The 22134-nt window shown below is 43.4% G+C and overlaps 2 protein-coding genes across 3 annotated transcripts in view; both read right to left on the bottom strand.

The window, feature by feature from the left end:
* Positions 1–15788, bottom strand: part of PLD4 (phospholipase D family member 4) — a 56410-nt gene extending 40622 nt beyond the window's left edge. The window contains exon 1 of the mRNA XM_054972249.1: positions 15723–15788. Coding sequence (XP_054828224.1) covers positions 15723–15788 — 66 coding nt within the window. The remainder of the gene's footprint in view (positions 1–15722) is intronic.
* Positions 10701–22134, bottom strand: part of CEP170B (centrosomal protein 170B) — a 122722-nt gene continuing 111288 nt past the window's right edge. For both annotated transcript variants that reach the window (XM_054970357.1, XM_054970358.1), the window contains exons 18-19: positions 21252–21303; positions 10701–18759 (exon numbers count right to left, since the gene is read on the bottom strand). In XM_054970357.1, coding sequence (XP_054826332.1) covers positions 18521–18759; positions 21252–21303 — 291 coding nt within the window. In that variant the 3' untranslated portion in view covers positions 10701–18520. The remainder of the gene's footprint in view (positions 18760–21251; positions 21304–22134) is intronic.

Here is a 22134-nt window from a genome sequence, read left to right as displayed (position 1 = left end):
CTGCCTTGGTTTGATCATCTCCCTTTGTGCTGATCTCTAAGCAAATACAGCAAATAGAATGGTGCCTCTCAGCTGGTGGGGTGATGGAGGAGCCCCCCCTCCCCCTCCATGCGCACCTTTTGGCGCGGTGGCACTTCAAGCTCTTCTCACCCCAGGCAGCAGTGCGCACATGCAGAGACAGGAAAAAAGCGAGTGAGCCAGGCACAAGCGCCTATTTGCTTGGAAGAGAGGCGAATGCAGATCCCCCTCCTTGCCGGCACACAGGCCGCTCTCCCTTTGATGGAGCAAATGGAGGCGCCTGCTGGCTGCCGGGGCCTGGGGGGGGCGGCAGTGGAGCCCTTCCCCTTCCCCCCCCCCTTCACACACACATGCCTTCTGCTGGCTGTCCCACCGTTTGGTGTGCTTTGCTCTTGAGAGTTGAGGCAGAAAAAAAAACAAGAGGAAGAGCTGGGCACGAGCGGCTGTTTGCTGGGGAGGAGAACTCGGATTCTTCTCTTTGCCCATTTGCCGCCCCCTCTTTGATGGCGCCCGGGGCAGGCAACCCCCCTGCCCCCCCCCCAAGATCCGGCCTTGATTCCACCCTCCCCGTGAGCGGGCTCAGGGTGGATAACAACATATTAAAAATACAATTAAAAATTCATATATATTAAAACAACTCATTTAAAACAGGATGGTGGACAGCCTTCACAGGGAGGGTTAAGATTTATACACCCCTTTTTTCCAGGCCGGCAGAGGCCCAGCCTCAGCCATATGCCTGGCAGAACAACTCTGTCTTGCAGGCCCGGCAAAAAGATAGTAGGTCCTGCCGGGCCCTGATTTCAGCAGACAGAGCGTTCCACCAGGTGGGAGCCAGGACTGAAAAGGCCCTGGCTCTAGTCAAGGCTAGGCAGGCCTCCTTGGGGCCAGGGACCACCAACAGCTGTTTGTACCCTGATTGGAGTGTCCTCTGGGGAATATATGGGGAGAGACAGTCCCGTAGATACGCTGGACCCAGTCCGTATTTGTTTGTTTGTTTATTTATTTATTTATTTCAGATTATGAAAATTAGTGGGACTGTCTAAACACGAGATACTCAGCTAACTGGTTAGTTAGCAGGATCTATCAAAGCAAGATCTGAAAGCACTGTTTTAAGTTAGTTTATTAACCACAGTTAGTATTAACTATGGTTTTGCATGACTGCAAACCCCCCATTATACTGACTTAATCTCCAAGGTCACCCCCCACACTCCCCATCTTTGAAAATTATTGGCCAGAGTAAAGGAGGTGAAACCAGTTATCCTCAAGGATTTGACTGATTGTCTGATAGCTAAACACTGGTTTCACAAACCAACCATAATTAAAATATGTTTTGCATTATATCTGAAGCAAGCCATTACTTGTGCACAGTAAGGAACCCCTCATGAGCTTCTAAGGTATCCATAGTTCCTAAGAACACATTTTGAAAACCATAGGCCTCACTGATAAGAACTATACTTGGAGTTGCCAGCCCCTCAGGCGGCGGAAGGAGAAAAAAATGGCCATCGACCATTTTGGTTTTTCCCTGGAAGTGATGTCAGTCCTCTCTAGGAATTACCATAGAGTTTCATTCAGTTCGTAGAGAGGTGTGACCTCGCTTCTGGGTTTTTCTGGAAGTGATGTTATGCCATTGACTCATGACCACTGTTCCATGTCCCCACCTCCTCTGAGTCTCCAGGCTGGGCTTGGCAACCCTAACTGTACTAGAATAAATAAATGGCAGATTCCAATTTATTTCAACAGATTTTGTGCAGCTTTCTGCTGTAAGGTACCAGGATAGAAATTACCTTGTGGTAGGAAAATTATAGAGTGAATGGATTCCCGTACGGTTGCATGTTGAATGACAACCACAGCTACAATGTGAAAAACATCAACTATTAATTCTTCTCCAGTATTAGCACATGAAATACGGACAGGGGATTCTGAGCCAATGTACCAAGGATATAATAAGTAAATAAGGTAATGATTAACATAATTAATAAATATGGCATCTTCTCTTTCCAGTGTGTCAGTTTGGACTCTGATGGGGGAACAAGAGAGTTCATGACGTGGAAGCAGGGTTCTTGGCCAAGTTTTAGAAGTAGACCACTTTCACACACGACCCGGGGGATCGCACAAACTCATGGTATGAAGCATCTTCCTAGCATGATCTCCCGGCATGATCCCCTTTAATGACCCGATGACGTCAGAAAAAGCACCATTAAACGGGATTGTGCCGGGAAATCGCGGTAGGAAGATGCTTTTATGCCTTGAGTTTCGTGTGATCTTCCGGGCATGTGGCCGTGTGAAAACGGCTGTCCATTCTTGAATCCAGGAAGAACTTGGGACAGTTGCTGACTCTCAAGCTAACCAACTTCACAGCAGGGACCCCGTATACTGCCTTCATCTCTTTGTTAGAAAGGTAGGAGAAACTTATGAAATGCTTCCAGATTAAACTGCCCAAAACATGTCGCATTTTAAGTCCATTCATTGTGCTTTTTTGTGCCTCAAAGTCACGATCACTCCGTTTTATTGTACAGCCAAATCTGCCACAACACTCAGAACACAATCAGCCAAAGTATGTATCAGCAAGACAGCGATATGACTTCTCTGGCCTCTGCCAATTCATCTCCCTAGTAGTTTAATGACATCTTAAAATCTTCTTCCAGAGCAGCAAATCATACAACAGCTAGACTAACACATCCATCGTCAGACAGGAGTCTAGTGGCAATTTAGAGACTAATTATATTTATTCCAGCCTAAGTATCTGCGAGTGGGAGCTCACTTTGTTGTATAGGCAGAATAGACGCACTAGACAAAAAGCTCTCCTCTTACATTTCAAAAATATACCAACAATTTACTAAAGTGCAAGAGTGCAAATGTGCAATCAATCATATATACACAAAATATCCTACAAATATACATTCCAATTACATATATCACAGTCAGTACTTTCTAAAGTTAACACACAGATATTGTTATTAGTATCAATTTTCAAGTTACTGCTTTGAAATATACTGCCTTGGAAAACAAGAAGCCCCTTTTCTGAACTGCTGCAAGATACTTATTGACATTTGGGTAACGACTATACTGTTGTATAGACTTGTGTACTGGGACATTTGGTCTTATATTCTTTTCCAGATTTACCAGTTATGTGTCATGTTTGACTGTACCCATTCATCCATGCCAATGTTAAGTCTGATGTTTATGGTCATGAGTATTGTAACTGATCTCATGTTGTAACTGATGAGTACGTTCCTTAGCTTTTGAAAATCACTTTCGTTTTCTCCTTCTCACAGCGTAGCCCGGCAGATGGCAAAGCTGCGGACAATCTCGCCCGTTGATATTTTGTAGACTGACCTTGGGTGTCTGAAATGTTGCATTTCTCAGTATCTTGTCTGCCTAGTGTGTGAACTCCAAAAATGTTTCCCAGACTGCTTCTGAACTTGTGGTTTAGGAGGGAGGGGGTTGTTTGGGTATATAGCCTTGTAACTGCCTTAAACCTTATTCCTTTCAAAGAGAAGTTGCCATGCTCATATGCATTTTACTTCATGTACTCCTATGGACCTATGTATATGGAAAAAGACTGATTTCCTGAATAAAGGTCATTTAACCAAGGACTGGTGTCTTGCTGAAATGATCCAGGGATCTACCTGCCATATCCTGTCATTCACAGTCTGACATTATGTAACTGTTCATTTGAGAAGAATGTGGATTCTGGTTGCCTTGTATTTTTGACAAATTGGTACTAATAACAATATCTGTGTGTTAACTTTAGAAAGTACTGACTGTGATATATGTAATTGGAATATATATTTGTAGGATATTTTGTATATATATGATTGATTGCACCTTTGCACTCTTGCACTTTAGTAAATTGTTGGTATATTTTTGAAATTTAAGGAGGAGAGCTTTTTGTCTGGGACCTTATGTTTTCTCCTTTGAGTGCCTCTATTTGTTCACCAAAACAACCTTCCAACAAAGTGAGCTCCAGCTCACAGATACTTATGTTGGAATAAATATCGTTAGTTAGCAAAATTGAATACAGAATCTTGCCCAGATACATCTGAGTGGATGGATAAAGTGTATGAATATGCAGCGATGGCTAAATTAACTTCTTATATGCATAACAGACCAATATCGAAATTCCAGAAAAAATGGAAAGATTTTTTTGATTACATAGCTCGAAGTTAAGAAAAATTAAGAACAGTTAATATGGAAATAGATTAATTATAAAATAGAGACCTTAAAATGTTGAGGATAAAATATGAAATAGATGACTGATTAAAGATTCTTGATATGAAAATTTTAGGTATAAATTGATACCTAATTGATGAAATTTTAGGGATAAGTAATTAAGGAGAGGGAGAGGAGAAACATTTCATAACTTAGCTGTGTTACCACATATTTTGAATATACTTTTCTGTTGTAGTTCAAGTTTAGTAGTCTGTACCTTGTATAAGTTTCTATGCACTTTATATTGCTATATGTATTTTTCTTTTCAAATAATTTTTTAAAAAAAAAATTAAAAAGAGGAAAATCAAGGGGAATTCTTGGAAGTTATCAACACTGACCACTTCCCCTTATTTTAGCAAAGGGCTTTGTAGATCCCTGTTGTACAGGGGCAAGACTTTGGCTCAATGCTTTCCATAGAGAGGATCCCATTGCTAAGCATACAGATGGTAATAGATGACATGAAAAACCCCACCTGAGACCCTGGAGATCTGTTGCCAGTCAGAGTAGACAACACGGTCCATAAGAGATCAAAAGAGTCTGTCTTAATGTAAGGCAGTTTCATGCATTCAAATATGAATTGCTGAGAACAATAGCCCCTCAGTGTGTGATGGTCACAGGTATGGTTATTCTTGATGAATTATCTCGGCCAAGCTACAAGTGACAAATGACACAGGTTGGACACTTGTCAGCTTCCCTCAAGTTTTGATGGGAAATGTAGGCATCCTGGTCTTGCAGCTTAGCTCTCCGACTGCTGTCCAATGGACTTTTCAACTGTCACTTGTCCAACTTTCCGCCAAGCTGCCTACATGTCCCATCAAAACTTGAGGGAAGCTGACAAGTGTCCAACCTGTGTCATTCGTCACTTGTAGTTTGGCCCACAGTGTCATAAATGTGGGGGGAAGATTCCGCTCTATCTCCCAATGGTGTCCATTTCTTTTCCCCTCTTTACATCCTTCACCTAAAGGAATGTCCAAGTGAAAGAATGAATCTAACCTGGACTTCTGTATCATCGGCTGATAGTCAGGAGTTGGGGGTGTCATGAAAGGGACCACAAGCAGTGTCCTCTCAGAGATCCAAAATTCCTCTCAAGAGCTTTAAGTATCTCCAAAGAAACCTGCACAGGTCTTGAGAGAGCCGAGTGCCTTCACCAGAGGAGTTATAAGTCCTGTTGTGTTCCAAGAAATAGTAATGGCTCACCATCTCCGAGCTGATGAATCTCCACTCTGCTTTCTCCAGATCGGCCCCAAATGGACGCAACTGTTGCTCCAAACAGCAGTAACTCTCAGCTTGTGTTGGTAGGGGTTAAAATCTGATACGTGCTGAACTTCCCCTTGAAGACCAAAATGTCACAATCCAATGGCTAAATATAGAGAGACCGACAAAGCCACTGCTTCGGTAGCAGCTGTGTTACACACAATAGATTTTACATTTTTCAAGCCATTGGCTGCTTCCACGTGGGGGGGGGGGACACCATGAAAAGCGGAGAAACCCTGTATTAAAGGGGAATGTCCAAGCACAATTTGTGGCATTAGTGGGGCTTTCCCCTTTAAACTAGAGAAAGCAACAAACCTACTTCTCTCTGATTTAAAGAGGGATCTAAGGTTGCCAGATCTAGGTTGGGAAATTCCTGGTAATCTGGTAGATAGAGCATGGATATGGTGGGTTTTGGGGAAGTGAGGACCTCTGCAAAGTATAATGCCATAGAATCCACCCTCCAAAGTAGCCAATTTCTCCAGGAGAACTGATCCCTGTTGTCTGGAGATCAGTTGTAATTCTGGGTGATCTCCAACCACCACTTGGAGGTTGGCACTTGGCAGTGGCTGTGGCAGAATGTCTGTGCGGACACTCTGTCAGCACTGAGAGATTTGAGTCCATTGGCACCTTAGAGACTAACAAGATTTTCAGAATGTAAACTTTCGAGAGTCAGAGTTTACACTCTGAAAATCTTGTTCATCTCTAAAGAGCCACTGGACTCAAATCCTACTATTCTACCAACACGGCTACCCACCTATCTGCTGTAAGAAACAGGCTGGTAGAGCTATGCTTAGTTTTAAAAATGGTGTGAGACAGCTCTTGCCGTGTGCCATTTCCCTCCCCTTCTAAAGAGCCTTTTAAAGAGCTTTTAAAGAGTTTTTTTCTCTTTTTCCTATTGTGTGCCATAGCATCACAGCACAGCCTAGGAGGAAAAAGGGAGTGTTACTCAAATAGTTGGAGGAATTAGCATTAAAGGAAACAAGCAAGAGTGGGTAATCTCCACCAATGTTTACAGGGATTATTCTCTTAGAGAATTCTCAAATAAATCAGGCAGATGTTCAACAGGAAAGGTTTTCTTATTAAAAGAGAAATAAAAAGGGCAACAGCACAAATACACACAGCACACATAGAAGGCTAACTAAAAAAATCAGGGAGGAAAATGGGAGAAAGCCGTTTCAGGGAGGGCAATCGTTACCCGTCTTGAAGAGCAGAAGTCCGTGAAAGCAGCAAAAAAGGAGCCAGCATATCACAGAGAGAAGAAGAGGGAAAAGAAGGCCCAAATGAATTTGGGGTGCTTGGATGGGTCCCAGAATGCACACACACAGCACATGGGCTGAAGAGCCCAATTATAGGGCAAAATGTTCCCTGGGGCAAGCCTGACGTCTTGCTTGCTAAAACAATGGCTTAATGGTTTGTCTGGAGGTAGAACAAGTGGGGAGAGGTTTGATAGTTCCTATCTGGGATAGACTATAGGTGAAAATATTGCTTGATGGCCTGGTAAGCACCAGGTGGGAAAGCTACCAGATTTGCTGAATAGCTGTGATTAGGATAGGTGGGCGAGGGAAAGTACACTGATGGGATTAGACAAGGGTTTTCTTAGGAAACCTCATTATCTCTGCATCTCTCTGGGGCATGGATTCACCGTCAATCAGTCAACTTCCTCGTAGTTTTCCAGGCTCCCGCCCAGCTGGCAACCACTCTGGGCCAGGCGGTGCCTTGGAATTACGAAGGGCTTTTATGATATTCCATCCATAAACTGCCCTCTTAGCACGAGGAAGGGGCCTGACTGCTAACAGCAGAGTTTTCAGGGCCACGTAGGATCCTGATGTAATTGCCATTCTCCCTGCAGTGTCACCCAAAGAGAGGGGACGGGAGGAGCAGGCATTGGCAGGTGTTGATAGTAGAGAGTGGGATCAGAGGTGTAGGGACACCTTTTCTGCCTGTATCCAAGCCGCTTGCTTTTCCTGCTGCTGTGGAAGCAAGTGGTGGTTGCTCTTGATGTACCATACACGTTCCATTATCTTCTCTGGTAAACAGGTTAGCAGGTTTTTGAAGCACTGCGGGAAAAAACCTCTGGAAAACCTATTTTCCAGAGACAGCAGTAGAATTTTGCTAGGAATGCCACACCCCAATGCCTTTCAAACTCTGACATAATGATCATCTGTCTTTGGCCTAGGAATTGCAATGCCTGTTTTTTTCTAGCTAGTGTAAACAACCCTTTACCACATATTGCAGCCACTGAGTATTGAAATAGTATGCATGAACTGGCCTTTGAAGTTGAAAGGTAAAATTATTCTATGTTTACATATGCAGCAAAACGTGTCAGGAAATGCACTATAGTAGAATAATAGATTTGTACCACTTCTGAATGCATGGACAAGTCACATTTTAAGGCATTACTGCATTAAAAAACAAAACCTTCCACATTAAAAAAAACCGAATACTGCAAGAAATGAGTTGGGGGAGAACTTGATGTGTTGATTTTTGTTTAACTTCAATGGATTGTTTTAAACTGGGAGAATAATTGAATTCTGGTATTCCTCAACAGTGGTCCAAAGCAGTACTGTTACTAAGGTTGCCAGCCTCCAGGTGGTGGCTGGAGATCTCCCGGAATTACAAGTGATCTCCAGCTGACAGAGACCTGTTCCCCTGGAGAAAATGGCTGTCTTGGAAGGTGGACTCTATGGCATTATAGCCAGCTGAATTCCCTCTCCTTCCCAAACCCCGCCCTCTCCAGGCTCCACCTCCCAAATCTCCAGGAATTTCCCAACCAGGAGCTGGCAACCCTGTTACTGTCCACGCCACAGTTGTGCTTGGGATGATATAAAACAATATGGAAGTTCAGCTGAAGTGTTTTATCTGTTACTCAAAGCGGCAAGCTGTCTCTTGAGGATGTAAGTCATCAGGTGATGAATGTGGCCCGTGGAAACCAGCCCTACATACTGAAAGCAGGTGTAAACCGAAGGGGCCTAAACCACGGAAGTTTCACTTCCCCCATTCAGAGGCATGCATTTCCGCACCCCCTACAGTGTTTTCAAAACCAAAATGCTTTAGATCTAACTTGTAAAGGAGAGGCAGAAGGAGAAAGGAGGGGTGGGTTTCTCTTCCCACATGGTGACTGTTCCCTCAAACACACCGCTCAGGAAAGCTTGCTGAGGAGGAGAGCAGAGGTGAGGATGCCCATGCGACTCCTCCCCACTGGCTACTTCTCCTCGACAAAATCACTGCGCCCCCCCCCCACACCAAGTACCACTTTAGAGGAGCTGGAATTTGAAAATATGAGATGGCTATATAATATATACCCTGACCTAGATAGCCTAGGAGAGAGCTTGATTTCATCAGATCTTAGAAGCCAAGCAGGGTCGGCCTTGGTTAGTAATCGGATGGGAGACCTCCAACAAAGACCAGGGTTGCAGAGGCAGGCGATGGCCAACCACCTCTGTTAGTCTCTTGCCATGAAAACTCCACCAGGGGTCGCCGTAAGTCAACTATGACTTGAGGGCAGGATTTCATTTTTTTTTTTCATGTAATATATAGCTTTGATTTTATAGAGGACTGAGCTTTGATTTTATAGAGGACTGGCATTCAAGAGGCTCTATAAACTTGGATTCACATATTCCTTAAAGAGATGAGCAAAGCAATTCCATGTATGGCCTGAATTTGATCCTGTTTTCGATATTATTTGGTGTAAATTGATGTCCTGACCTGACTAGCAAGCCCAATCTCACGGGATCTTGAAAGCGAAGCAGGGTTGGCCTTGATTAGTAGTTGGATGGGAGACCTCCAATGAAGACCAGGGTGGCAGAGGCAGGCAACGGCAAAGTCTCTTGCCATGAAAACCCCCACCAGAATTCGCCATAAGTCAGCTATGACTTGAGGGCATGCACCACCTCCCCCAAGTATGATTAATATTTGTGTTTCAGTGATGTCTTCCACATGGGTAGGTTTCCCACTTGCCTACTTATAGCAGGCAATCTCCCGGAGATTGGGGATGCTGCCTGCTGATCCTCAGCTGATCGATAGGAAGAAACAGGCCCATCAAACAGAAGGATACAATTATCATGCCCACATGATGAACTTAACGTCTGGGGTGACTTGGGCACAACACTGTAGCACTTGGCCCACAGCACAGAAACAGTGTGGAGGGGAGGCATTTCCCCATTTCTGCTGTTCCATGCGGAGGTGTTGTGTGTGCACATATGGCAGCAGAAAGGGGAAAACTTCCCCCCGCTACACACACTGGTTTTGGATGGGGGGAAAAACTTGGGAGAAAGTCAGGAGTTCTCCCTCCCCCAGCAGCAGTCTTCCGAGCCCATTTGCGCTCTCCTTTTTTTTATAGAAGCCAATCCCCACAGCTGCCGTGTGTCTGCAAAGAGCATGGGTTGGCTCCATGGAGAACTCGCAAAACAAATGTGTAGAGTGACCCTCTAGGGAAAGGTACCTCTGGGCATCTCCAAGAAGAAACTGTTCATCCGTCTACTGGGAGTGCTCGAACTTTGGATTTCCTGCCGCGAGCCGTGGGTTGGTCTCAATATCTTACAAGGTGCCTTCCAACTCGAAGACTTATGACAAGCTGCGATTACCAAGTGGTATATTGTTTTGCTGGATGGCTTTTCCAATTTGTGTGATCTAGTGAGATGTGCACAAAATGGTGGTGAAGCAGATGGGGAAATGGCCTAGGAAAGAGCCCGTGCATGGCTAATGATCTGAGGCAGGGCTTGTGGGGTTTTCTTCCTGCTGCTTTTAAACCCTGCTTGTCCACAGCCATGCAGTGCCTTCTATGGCTGTATCTGCACCAGCCGCTGGAAACTGAGATATCCCCATGCAGAAGTTATATACACATATGAGGCTGCCTTATACTGAATCAGACCAACAAGTCCATCAAAGTCAGTATTGTCTGCTCAGATTGGCTGCAGCTCTCCAGGGCCTCTGGCTGAAGTTTTTCACATCGAGCTACTGCCTGGTCCTTTTAGCTGGAGATGCTGGGGATTGAACCTGGGACCTTCTGCATTCAAAGCAGACGGCCTACCACTGAGCCACAGTCCCCTAATATCAATGCACAAAGGTCAAAGATGGGGAAAGCAGATTTTAATCCTCCTTCCATCTGTACAGGAATAGAAAACATTTTCTGCTGGTTACTTATTCCATACCCTTTGCTTCCACTGTAAAACTGAGATTCTCAGAAAGGATTCCAAAAATTCTAAAATACTGTCGCATGGGGGGAAAGAAGGAATGATTTATTATAGCAAATATATGATAAAATTATATAAAATAACCATTTATTTTGTTTTTTTAAAGACATCCACAACATCACTTTGGAACAAAAATGTACAGATAATTGCCTATAAACCAAATAAATTATCTCTTTTTGTAAAAAAACAAAAATTTTCCAAAAGGCGAGAAGGAGGGGGAAAATAAAAATAAAACCCAGCTGTCTATGGCTTAGGGGGAAGAAAGAGGAACCTTAAAATTATACACAACGTTTCAAAAGTGAGAGTGGGTAGGTGGTATGAGGAAATGAAACCAGATAAGCCATTAAACAGTTTTGGATTATACCAAGTTGAATTTCAGCCATACTCTCATACAGCTCAGCTTTGCGGTTTGTGCTGCATGCAGGTGGAATGGATGATTCCGTGATAAATGTTTTCAAAGAGCAGAAAATCGGTTTCAGCAGCATAAACAACAGCAGATAGGCACAATTCAGCAAGGGGCACAGCAGAAAGTGAACAGGTAGTTAACGTACTTTTACATCTGCAAAGTGTAAATCTAGCAGCATCGGCTAGATTTAAAACAGAACACCCTACCATCAGTTTGCTAAAATGAAGAAAAAGGTCAGTAGAATCTTGCACTTATACAATAGCTTTTTTAAAAAATCTGTAAACATTCAGAGAAAAGGTTTCTTTTGTTTAGATTTCACGATGACTTGGGGCCATTTACAACATTACGGTATCCCTAACAGCCCTGTCCTATACCCAGAAACAAATCCCACCCACTTCTGTAGCAGTTATTCCTAAGTCAGTGCGCATAAGGTAAAAGATCATAGTCATTTTACATATATGTGTAAAAAGGAAAAAGCATGAATTTAATGAATGTATGTACAATGGAAATAAACTCAATGTGATTGGCTGCAATTGTCTGTTTGAGTGGACTCTCAGGGTCTCATCACACGAGACAAAATACACTCAAATTATACGGGTAATTGGAGTGAGTTTTGTGGTTTGAGTGTAGTTTGAATGTAATTCAAGTGTATTTTGTCTCACATGGTTTGCCCCTCAGCGGTAAACCAGGATTTGCCTACACATAATATATGAAATGACCCTCAGAGCTTATTCACATGACCGATTTTCCTCAGCCTGAAATCAACAGATTTTTCTTCCAGTGAGCAAACTAAGGTCTTTTGAACGTCCCTCCTAAATATGATCTGAAAAAAAACTGAAGGTTTCCCACTCAGTTTGAAGCAAGCGGAATCCAGTCATGTTGGCTCACCAAATGGACACTTTGACCTGAGGAAAAATTATTTTTGTGAAGGGGCCGTTTAACTTGATTTTATTGTCACCAACAGCATATGAACGCCACATTATCAGAGTAGGCAGCTGAGAATTTACATTCATTCCATTATAAGGAAACTTGAAGAATGTGGCTTTTAAATGGAACCTAAAGATGCCATGTGGGATTTTTCTTCAAGCTTATAGAACCAAGCAGTTCTTTTGAAAAAATCCTGAGGCAGTCAGATGCCCTATTCACCACTGAACTTCAGTGAGATATGAGCCTTCTATCCCTCCAAAACGTACTAGACAAGTATAGACGTTTAAAAATTAAAATATAAACAGAACATGTAAATTACACACAGAGATAAAGCAAGAAGTGTTGGTCCTGTGAAGAACCCCCAAAATACTCAAAAGGAAAAAAATCACAAGCAGAAACTCAATCCACTGATAAAAATGGGATCCAGATATTGCAAAAATATCAAGATCCGTGTTTTAACAAACTGTATGCAGTATTAAAACTGGAAACAAATAAAAAAGGACCGAAAGATGAGGGAGCAAGTTTCCTCTTTGGCGTAATTACACCTGACAGAAGATAGATCAAGCTGTAGTATTAGAGACACAGACCTGCCATGGATGAACTAGAGACCAAGGCCAAGGGAGTCACACAATCACACAGGCGCTGTACAAATATGCCTGTCCAATCTCTGGATCTATGTGTGGATGTAACATTTGTGCACAGTCGATGCAGGCAAAATATCACGTGCTTAGGACAGAATCGTAAGTTTATCTCCCACATTTTATTCAGGTTAACAACTGAGCTGATTAGGCCTACATCTATAAAGATATTATATGCTATCTTAGAGCTGCTCTCCCCATTTTACCCTAACAAATTTAACCCCTTTCCAGTTATCTCCCCTCCCCATTTTACCCTCACAACTTTAGCTCTTTTCCAGTTATGATGTTTTGTGAGTATGGGGGAGGGGAGCATGCTACACACGATTCTCCCAATACACCCAATCTCCTTTTTGTCTTAATAGGGAGATCATGCATATTTTCTGTTTCAGTACATGCAAACCAGAGCTCAGGAACCCCGTATGTATACATTTAGGCTGGAAATACAAGCATCTGCCCTTTCAGACAAAATGGCAATTGAATATTATCAGGAGGCTCACAGATAGTACCTTCCCCCCCATACATGTGAGGAAACGTAATGAGTGAAAAGGGTTGTAAGGCTCAGAGATTGGCCCAGATCACTAAGGGCCAAGCTACAAGTGACGAATGACACAGGTTGGACACTTGTCAGCTTCCCTCAAGTTTTGATGGGAAATGTAGACATCCTGGTCTTGCAGCTTGGCTCCCCGACGGCTATCCCATGGACTTTTCAACTGTCACTTGTCCAACATTCCACCAAGCTGCCTACATTTCCCATCAAAACTTGAGGGAAGCTGACAAGTGTCCAACCTGTGTCATCTGTCACTTGTAGTATGGCCCATAGAAAGCTTCATGGCTGAGTGTCGATTTGAACTTGGATCTCCTTGGTTCTAGTTTGACACCCACTACACTACCAAGGCCATCCCCATCTGAGACAAGCAAGTAGGGACAGAAAGCAGGGCAGATAACAATGCCCTGCCCCACTAGATGTAATCTCTAAACCTGTTTCTTTTTGCTTCTGGTGCATTTCGAAAGATATTTAAACTTGATACTGAGAAAAACCAAGTCGCACTGCATCTCTGTTTCCTGAGGGTGAAGAACTAGAGGGAAGAGAGAGCACTGCGGTCCAACCAGTCCCCTGTGCTCAATCATCCAAAATTAGTGGAATGACTTCTGGGATATGCGCGAAGAACAGAATCAAGGATTATTGTGAGGAAAACTAAGAATGGGTGATACAGATAATTATTTATCAGTTAACGATGGCATTTACTGTTATAGGGCATAATGACGGTTTAGTTGATTAGTTGAAAAGGAGGTCAGACATATTCAGGGAGGATGGGTCCACTTGAAGTTAAATGCCAGATAATGTGGCAAAGCCAATTTACCACATTTCTTCTTAGCCCACATTTTTACTTGACTGCCTGGCTGTGGTAAAACACAGCTATCCAGGTGCCGAGATGCTTCCTATAACATCTCTCGACACGGCTGCTTTCCAGTGGTTAAGTTGACAAGAGGCCACCTGCAAGGACCTGAAAAGGGAATCGGAGCAGGTAGCTCTCTAGCTGGATCAGTCTCTAGCAAGAAGTGTTTCTGCATCCACTGTTGTGTGTCTCAACAGCAACAGGTATACTATTTATATCTCTGCACAACCAGTATGTAAGAAAAATAAATGTTAAAGGGGGGGGGGGAACAGGATAGAGTATATTTCCCATAAGCAGTGAGAAAACGTATGATGGCCATGTACTTAGGGTAATTTTACTTCTACCTTCTTGTGTTAGGTCCCTTATTGTTTATCTAACATGGACTAGCATTTTCCCTATTAACTACATCTTTCATCTCATCTCCCTACCTAGTTCCTGCATGTTCCCAGCCCCAATCCCATTTATAGACCTGATTTATATCAAACAATAATAATAATAATAATATTTGATTTATATACCGCCCTTCAGGACAACTTAATGCCCACTCAGAGAGGTTTACAAAGTATGTCATTATTATCCCCACAACAAAACACCCTGTGAGGTGGGTGGGGCTGAGAGAGCTCTGAGAGAGCTGTGACTGACCCAAGGTCACCCAGCCAGCTTCAAGTGGAGGAGTGGGGAATCAAACCCAGCTCTCCAGATTAGAGACCCACACTCTTAACCACTACACCAAACTGGGGGATCACTACACCACTACACCAAATCGGGGATCAGTAGACATTAGATTAAGTATTTAATTCAGTATTTCTAGTTAAAAAGAATCAGGTAGTTGGTGATGTGAAAGGCTGTTACTTTAATTTCTGAAGAGCTGCTGCCAGTCAGAGCTAGCAATACTGACCTTGATAAGCTAACAGTCTGACTCAGTAGACAGCTGCCTTATGCATTCAGACTCATAGTGTTTCTGAAACCGATAATTTATCCCATCCAATTTCACTGAAGGGTAGGATAATAACTCCTCCCACTACTATAAAATCTTGTCTGCAATTTTGGCTCCATTCAGGGTGGATACTAACACTTACCAAGTAGTAAATTATCACAGAGTGCATGTACTCACCCTTGGGGGAGCTGAAATTGCCTCAATAAACTGCTCTGTCTGTGTTGTTTTGTTATCTGAAGTGAGCTGTGATTCATGAAAGCTCATACCCTACCACAAATTTTGTTAGTCTTATAGGTGTTACTGGATTCTTGCTCTTTTCTATTACTACAGACAGTTGTGTTGCTTTGGTAAGAGTGTGCCATGCACCCACACCTGACCAGAAGTCTGGGGTTAAATGGAAGCAGTAAAATTATCCTCCAATTATCCTCATTTGCCCAAATCAGACAGGCTTACCAAGTGGCTACAACCATACTGTGTGTAAGTTGGCAAAGGTTTGTCTGCATTCCTTCTTATTCAGTAAGTTCAGATTTTGGTATTTGCAAACATCACTTTAACAATAACATGTCATCAGAGACATGTTATGGATGTGTGGATGTGCATCCACTCATCGCTGGATACTGCGCTATAGTAACCAAGCAACATTAGATTGTCTTGTCCAGTCCAGTATGTCCATCTGGCTAAATACTGACTACTCTGATTGGCAGTGGCTCTCCAGTACCTCGGACCTTTCCCAGTACCTACCCTTAAACTGGAGATGTTGGACATTGAACCTGGGACTTTGTGCAGGCAACGCAGGTGCTCTGCCATGGAGCTACATTGTGGGCTCTGAGGATTTTACTCCACTTGCAATGCTCCCATTTGAGATAGGATGCAGCCTTCTGTTGCCACAAATTAGCACTGTTTCCTTTGACTCTTGTGGGCCTCAAGCAGAGAAAGGCCTTTCCTGGTACCTGGTGCCTGAAGTCTTTTAACGGGAGATGCCCAGGAATGAGTGTGGGACGTTCAACATGCAAATCTTGTGTTTTGCAACCAAGTTAAGGCCTCTGGAATCAATTGAGAGCATGAAGCCAATTACATTTGGGGGGGGGAGTCATTTTAACGACATAATTATGTACAGCATAAATGTCTCCGCTGAATTTAATTCAGTCTTCAGCAATAGATACATTTTTCTTTTTATAGCGACTATTTAGTTAAGTGAGAATTTTTAAAGTTTTACTTGGCCAATTGGCATCAGCAAACACTTAAAAGGACCATTTTCAGCTCCATTTAAGCTGTACTGATTGCTTAGAATTTGGCAAGTAGAAGTGGAAAACCATTTTTAAACACTGGTGTATTTAACAGTCTTGGTATTAGCCAGAATTGCAGTGCCTGAAGCATTTAAAAAATAACTAATAATACTGTATTTATAATTCAGCCATTTGACACATTTATTTCTTAGGAGCCCAACAGGACTCACATATGAACAGTCACAAGATGGCACCAGCAACAGGTGTGAATGGACGCTTAAGCCGTGGCTTTGGAAGCAACGGAATGAGCTTAAATAATCCATCATCGCTGTCTTTGCCTGGGTGTCTGAGCCTCACAAAGGCTCTGCCAACTCCAACCCCCAACCCCATTTTGGCATGAATGCTTCAGCTGACCCAGCATTGGGGCATAAAAGTTAAACAACATCAAAACGGCAACTGCGCTAGGGTAAAACTAGGAACGCCTTTCAAGAAAGCATTGACTGCAAAACTGGCAGGTGTAATCCATATTCGCATGAACAACTTGAAAGAGACAGCTGCAATGCCACCGAGGTAATTTCCCTGATCTCTGGCCTATAGTTTAGAGAGTAAAAGGTGTTACACATAAAGTGCCATGACTTCATTCAGCAATACTGCAGTGCCATGGTTGGCTCCGAAAAGAGGCAAAATAAGACATTTGCTGGAGACCCAAGAGCAGAAAAGAATACCTTCCTCTGCCATCTCAAGAGAGGGAGATATTCTTAGTTTGCATGGGGCATCCAAGACAACAGAGCAGCAGGAGAGAATTCTCAGGCTGCATAACACATACTCATCCGTTTAACAAAGAATATGGAGCAGGCCTTGAATCCATGAAACTGTATTATACTATCAGACCAATGTTTGGTTAAGATCGATATTGTTGTCCCTGACTGGCAGCCGCTCTTCAAGGTCTCAGGTAGAGGCCTTTCACATCACCTACTACCTTTTTTTCAAATTGGAGATGCTGGGGACTGAACCAGAGACCTTCTGGGCGAAAAGCAGATGCTCTACCCCTGAGCCACCGCCATCTCCCAGGAGAACCTTGCCTGAGAGTCCTCACTGTCCAGGCTATATCCCTATTGCTCATGTGAGCAGGACTCCATCCGAGTGCAAAAAACATGTACAAACTTCAGAGTATGGAAAATTGCTGGTGGATACGGATGACACTCAAAGCATGAAATGGGATGGGGGAGGTGTTCACATCCTCAATGATTTCTCAAAACTCGTGAACGACAGAAGCACCTGCGTCAAATAGAGAGTTTCATTGATTATATGGGGAGAGAACCACGTTTCGACCGCATAAAGCTTTGTCAACACAGCATCCACTGTGACATGATAAAAATTTGGCAACTTTGCTAATGCAAAATCCTGACCTAGTCATTGAATTGTCTCCTCTAGAGCTATACATCTGGAATCTCGAGTGAACTGTAGTCAGGGAGGGGGAAGAGGAATTAATTACTTGCTCTCCACCATCTGCATTTTTTTTTTAAATTACCCATTCCCAGTGGTAAAGAGAAAGGTGCGTGATTAGCACTGGAATGGTTTAATGGCGTCCTTTTCCCCTTTCTTCCTGAAGGGGGTTGGCACCAAACTGCTGGTGGATTCCCCAAAGGAACTTTCCATGCCGCATTGCCCAATTGACAAGGTAGGTAAGCGGACGAAAGCCTTGACTTGCTTCCTACCGCGCTGCTCAGCGAAGCCTGAAGACTTCCTGTAGACACAGAAGATTTGCTCCGACTTCCGCTGGTGGAAGATAGATACCCTTCTATCGGAGAAAGCCTTCAAACTTTGCTGAGTTAAGTCACAGGATGCAAGACGCTGTGCTGAAAAGTAAATACGCAGCACCAGTCATCCACCGCCCCTCCCCAAAAGATAAATTTTCAAAGCAGGACCTCTGTACAACTAAACTGATAGCTATAAACAGGCTACATACAGGCATAGCTTTGGCAGTATGGAACTGAACACGCAAAGCCTGTTTTGCTATGGCACGTTGGAGGAATTACGCGTTATGCATTTCTGTTAAATATGGGGAACTGCCTCTGTGCTGAATATGTGCTCTTCCACAGTGCTAGTCTTTTTTTTAAAAATTAAAGGCATATACACAGGCCTGCCACACACACCCCCACAGCATAGATTGTACCTTGTTTTTCTTTTTTTGTGCAATGGATTAGCAATCTAAAGAACTGCTCCATACAGACTTATCCACAACCACTCACGCACAAAGACTAACGCCACGGTAAGTTACATACAAGAGGATAAGCAATAGAAAATATTCTATTAGATCACGTATTTCTCCCCATCCGGAACAAAGGTTGCGTCCTTCAGACTGGAAGAGCCAAAGTTCGATTTCTGCGTGTAATTCCTCTTCTTGATGGGGGACAACACCTCCAACGTGGACCCAGAAAGGCTGTTAGCAGTCCTGACTTTAGCTGCTGCAGACTGAGTGGTCGCAGAAGAGGTTTTATTGTTGGCAATCCCGTCCAAGTTTCCGCTGGGATCGATGATGGCGTTTATAACTGCAGGGGCAAGGGGGAGAAAGCAACATCAGCATCAGTTTGAAATCACAGAGCTGGTGGGCTGCGAAGGAAGCAAAAGGTCAGAAACGGGGCATGCTCCACACAATGCTTCAACACTCAGAGAACTCATACAGGCTCACAGAATCGGAATGCGCCTTTCGGGCCACTAAATCCTCTGCTCAATGCAGGGATCCTAAATTAGAGCATCTCAAGTTAGACAGATGCCTGCCTTGCCGGAAAACTTTCACTGCGGGATAGCCCCTATTCCACCCCCAGGTAAGTGGTGCCACCGTTGAATCGCTCTCGCCACTAGGACTTTTATCCTAGGGATGCCAGTCCCTTGCTCCCACCCTCCATCCCCCGCCCCTGCTTACCTGGCCAGCCAGGGGGAACATGCCTCCTAAGGCACGCCCCCAGGAAACATGGCTTGCATAGCACAGGAGCACTGCTGCGCTCCACAACAGCCCAATTCGGGCCTGAATCGGGCCCCAAAAGGGCCGAATTGCATCCAATTCGGCCTCCTGGGGAGCACAGGAGTGCTCCCAGGGTGAGCTGTGACCCACACAACGACATCACTTCCCAGAAGTGAAATCATTGCGCAAGCCAGGAGCGCACGCGCACTGTGTGCACGAATGAAAAGGAGAAGGACAAGGTAGAAGCTAGGCCCCAGATCTCCCACCAGAGGGGGCAGGGACCTGACAACCCTATTTTATCCTAATATTCATTTGAAATCTACCATCCCCTAACTTAGGCCTCATAAAACTAGCTTTGCTCACTGCAGCAGCAGAGAAGCAGTTTTTCCACTCCGCTGCTCCACACTTGAAGACAGGCGGCTGAGCCTGTGACCTACTACTAATATGATCTCCAAGAAGATGCCAAGTGGCATAACACTGTGGCGTCTGATCTGGGAGGACCATTTCATACTTGTAAATCTTGACATTGCTTAATAACCTTGTGCTTATATACCACTCTTCTGGACAGAATAGTGCCATACTCAGAGTTTTTTACAAAGTATGTTGCTATTGTCCCCACAACAATCACCCTGTGAGGTAGGTGGGATTGAGAGAGCTCTGAGGGAGCTGTGACTGACCCAAGGTCACCCAGCTGGCTTCTAGCGGAGGAGTGAGGAATCAAACCCGGTGCTCCAGATCAGAGTCCTGCTGCTCTTAACCACTACACCAAACTGGCTTAGTGATGGCATGTACATAGGATCTCAGTACTGAGAAGCTGGGATCCTCTTTTTAAAAAAAGACTATTTTAAATTGTTCACAATATTCTTCAATACAAATCAGCAAAAGGTAACGTGATCCCTTTGTCTCACTATGGGATGATACAATCCAGCAAGAGAAGCAACATTTCAACAAGGCAATCAAAGTAGCAAGGACATACAATATATTATTGAAATCATAAAGTTGTCGTCTTTTACATAACTTTTAATTATACAGAGATAGAAAAACCGGTGACATTCTTTGGGGGGTGGCCACCCAGAGCTATTAGATATATGCTTGATCTCAGTCTTTCAAGACACATGCCAAATTTCATGAGCAAGTCAACAAATGTTTAAAAAGGAATCTATATAGTTGTTTATATAAGAGGACTTTTGTACATCTTTAATCTGTGCAATTATTTTGTCACTTATTAAAATTTCACATAACTTTAACTGAGGAATTCTGGCAGGTGCTTTTCCAAAGTTTCACAGTTGGCATCTTTATCATTAAAAGCAGGAAAGTTAATTACTTGCAAACTGTTGCCATATAGGAGGTCATCTATATGTGGCCCCAAGACAACTGTGGTTAGACAATTAAGTATTTTTTACAAGTTGGGATCCTCCATGACAATATCCTTAAAAGACGAGCTCACATCATCCAGATTTCTGTGCATCACAGGCGGAGTTAACAAGGCACAACATGTGCAAGGTAGGATTGGATTCCAATAGGAGAGCCCAGCGAAAGCGCCCCATCCTAGCTAACTGGCCAACAAAGGCCAGTAAGTCTGATGGCTTCTTTTCAATCCTGCATGTTTTAGTAAATGGCTCTAGCCATTTACTAACTTGCTCATCTGTGTCTGAAGATGTGGCACCACACAGGTGCAATCATCGAAGCACATTTTTTTACTAAAAAGTTTAGGAAAGTTGAAAAGGAAGTATACAGGCAAAAAAGCTAAAGGGAAACTCAACCCTTGCACAAGACTGCCATCTTGTACGAGTGAAATAAAACTCGAAAAGAGATCTCGCATCTGACGAAGAGAACTGTGATTCTCGAAAGCTGATGCTACAGTAAAGTTGGTTAGTCTTAAAGGTGCTACTGGACTCTTTTCGATTTTGCTACTACAGACTAACACGGCTAACTCCTCTGGATCTATGAAATAAAACCGTCACGTCATCCTATCTTATTCATTCTGTGATTTCATCACTAAGCAAAATAACGTGTCACATCTTGGCAGGGACCAGTATGGTACAGTGAGATGAGTCTAGTAACATGTATTTAACCAACCTTCAAGTTGTTTCTGGACTCTTCTTAGCTCCTTCAGAATTGAGCTGATTTCCTAGCAATAAGCAACACCAAGTTTAGTAGTCATTCAAAACACAAGCGGTCTAGACAAGCAAAGAGATTTCGGTTTATTCGATCGCTCTTCAATTATATTTAGTTCCAGAACTGTACAGCCTCCTACACTGAAAAGCATGAACCAGAGCACCATTTCCAAATCTAAACACTTACTCTTCATTTAAAAGTTTGAAATCCAATTACTCAAACTTGACTGTTTGATCCTGCATTATTGTGTCAACATTGTAATGGAAATTTCAAGTCACGCAACACAGGACCTTAAATCTAGAAAAAGTAGAAAACTTCATAAACAAAACCCAGCAAAACTACTGCATTTCCAAACTGGCTGGAACCCAATTTTGTAAACCCCGGTTTGTGGAGAACAGTCTACTTGCCCAATACTGTCAGGGAAAGCTGAAAAGAACTTCGAAGAGAAAGGCCATTTTCACACTGCTTACCCGATCGCACAAAACTCCCGGAATGACACGCCTTCCTGGCGCAATTTCCCACGATAACCGGAGTTATGACGGGAAATTGTGCCAGGAAGACGCGTCGTTCCGGGAGTTTTGCGCGATCGGTAAGCAGTGTGAAAACGGCCAAAGTTTGAAACTAATTAAGAGGTAAACAGGCACAGTGTGCCAGGAGGATTCAACCCAGCAGGCAAGGTCAGCCCAAGTTGAATTCAAAACTTCAGATTCTATCTATGCGTTTTTAATCCTGCCCTTCTCCATGGAAGAAACTCAGAGCAGCGTTCATGGTTTTCATCCCATCACTTTTGCTCACAACAACCCTGCAAGGCAGGTTAGGCTGAGAGATGGTAACTGGTTTCTAA

The sequence above is a fragment of the Eublepharis macularius genome, chromosome 2 (assembly GCF_028583425.1).
Source record: "Eublepharis macularius isolate TG4126 chromosome 2, MPM_Emac_v1.0, whole genome shotgun sequence".
Lineage (NCBI taxonomy): Eukaryota > Metazoa > Chordata > Lepidosauria > Squamata > Eublepharidae > Eublepharis > Eublepharis macularius.
The sequence above is the reverse complement of the archived record's forward strand: the minus strand, read 5'-3'. Positions and strand labels throughout refer to the sequence as shown.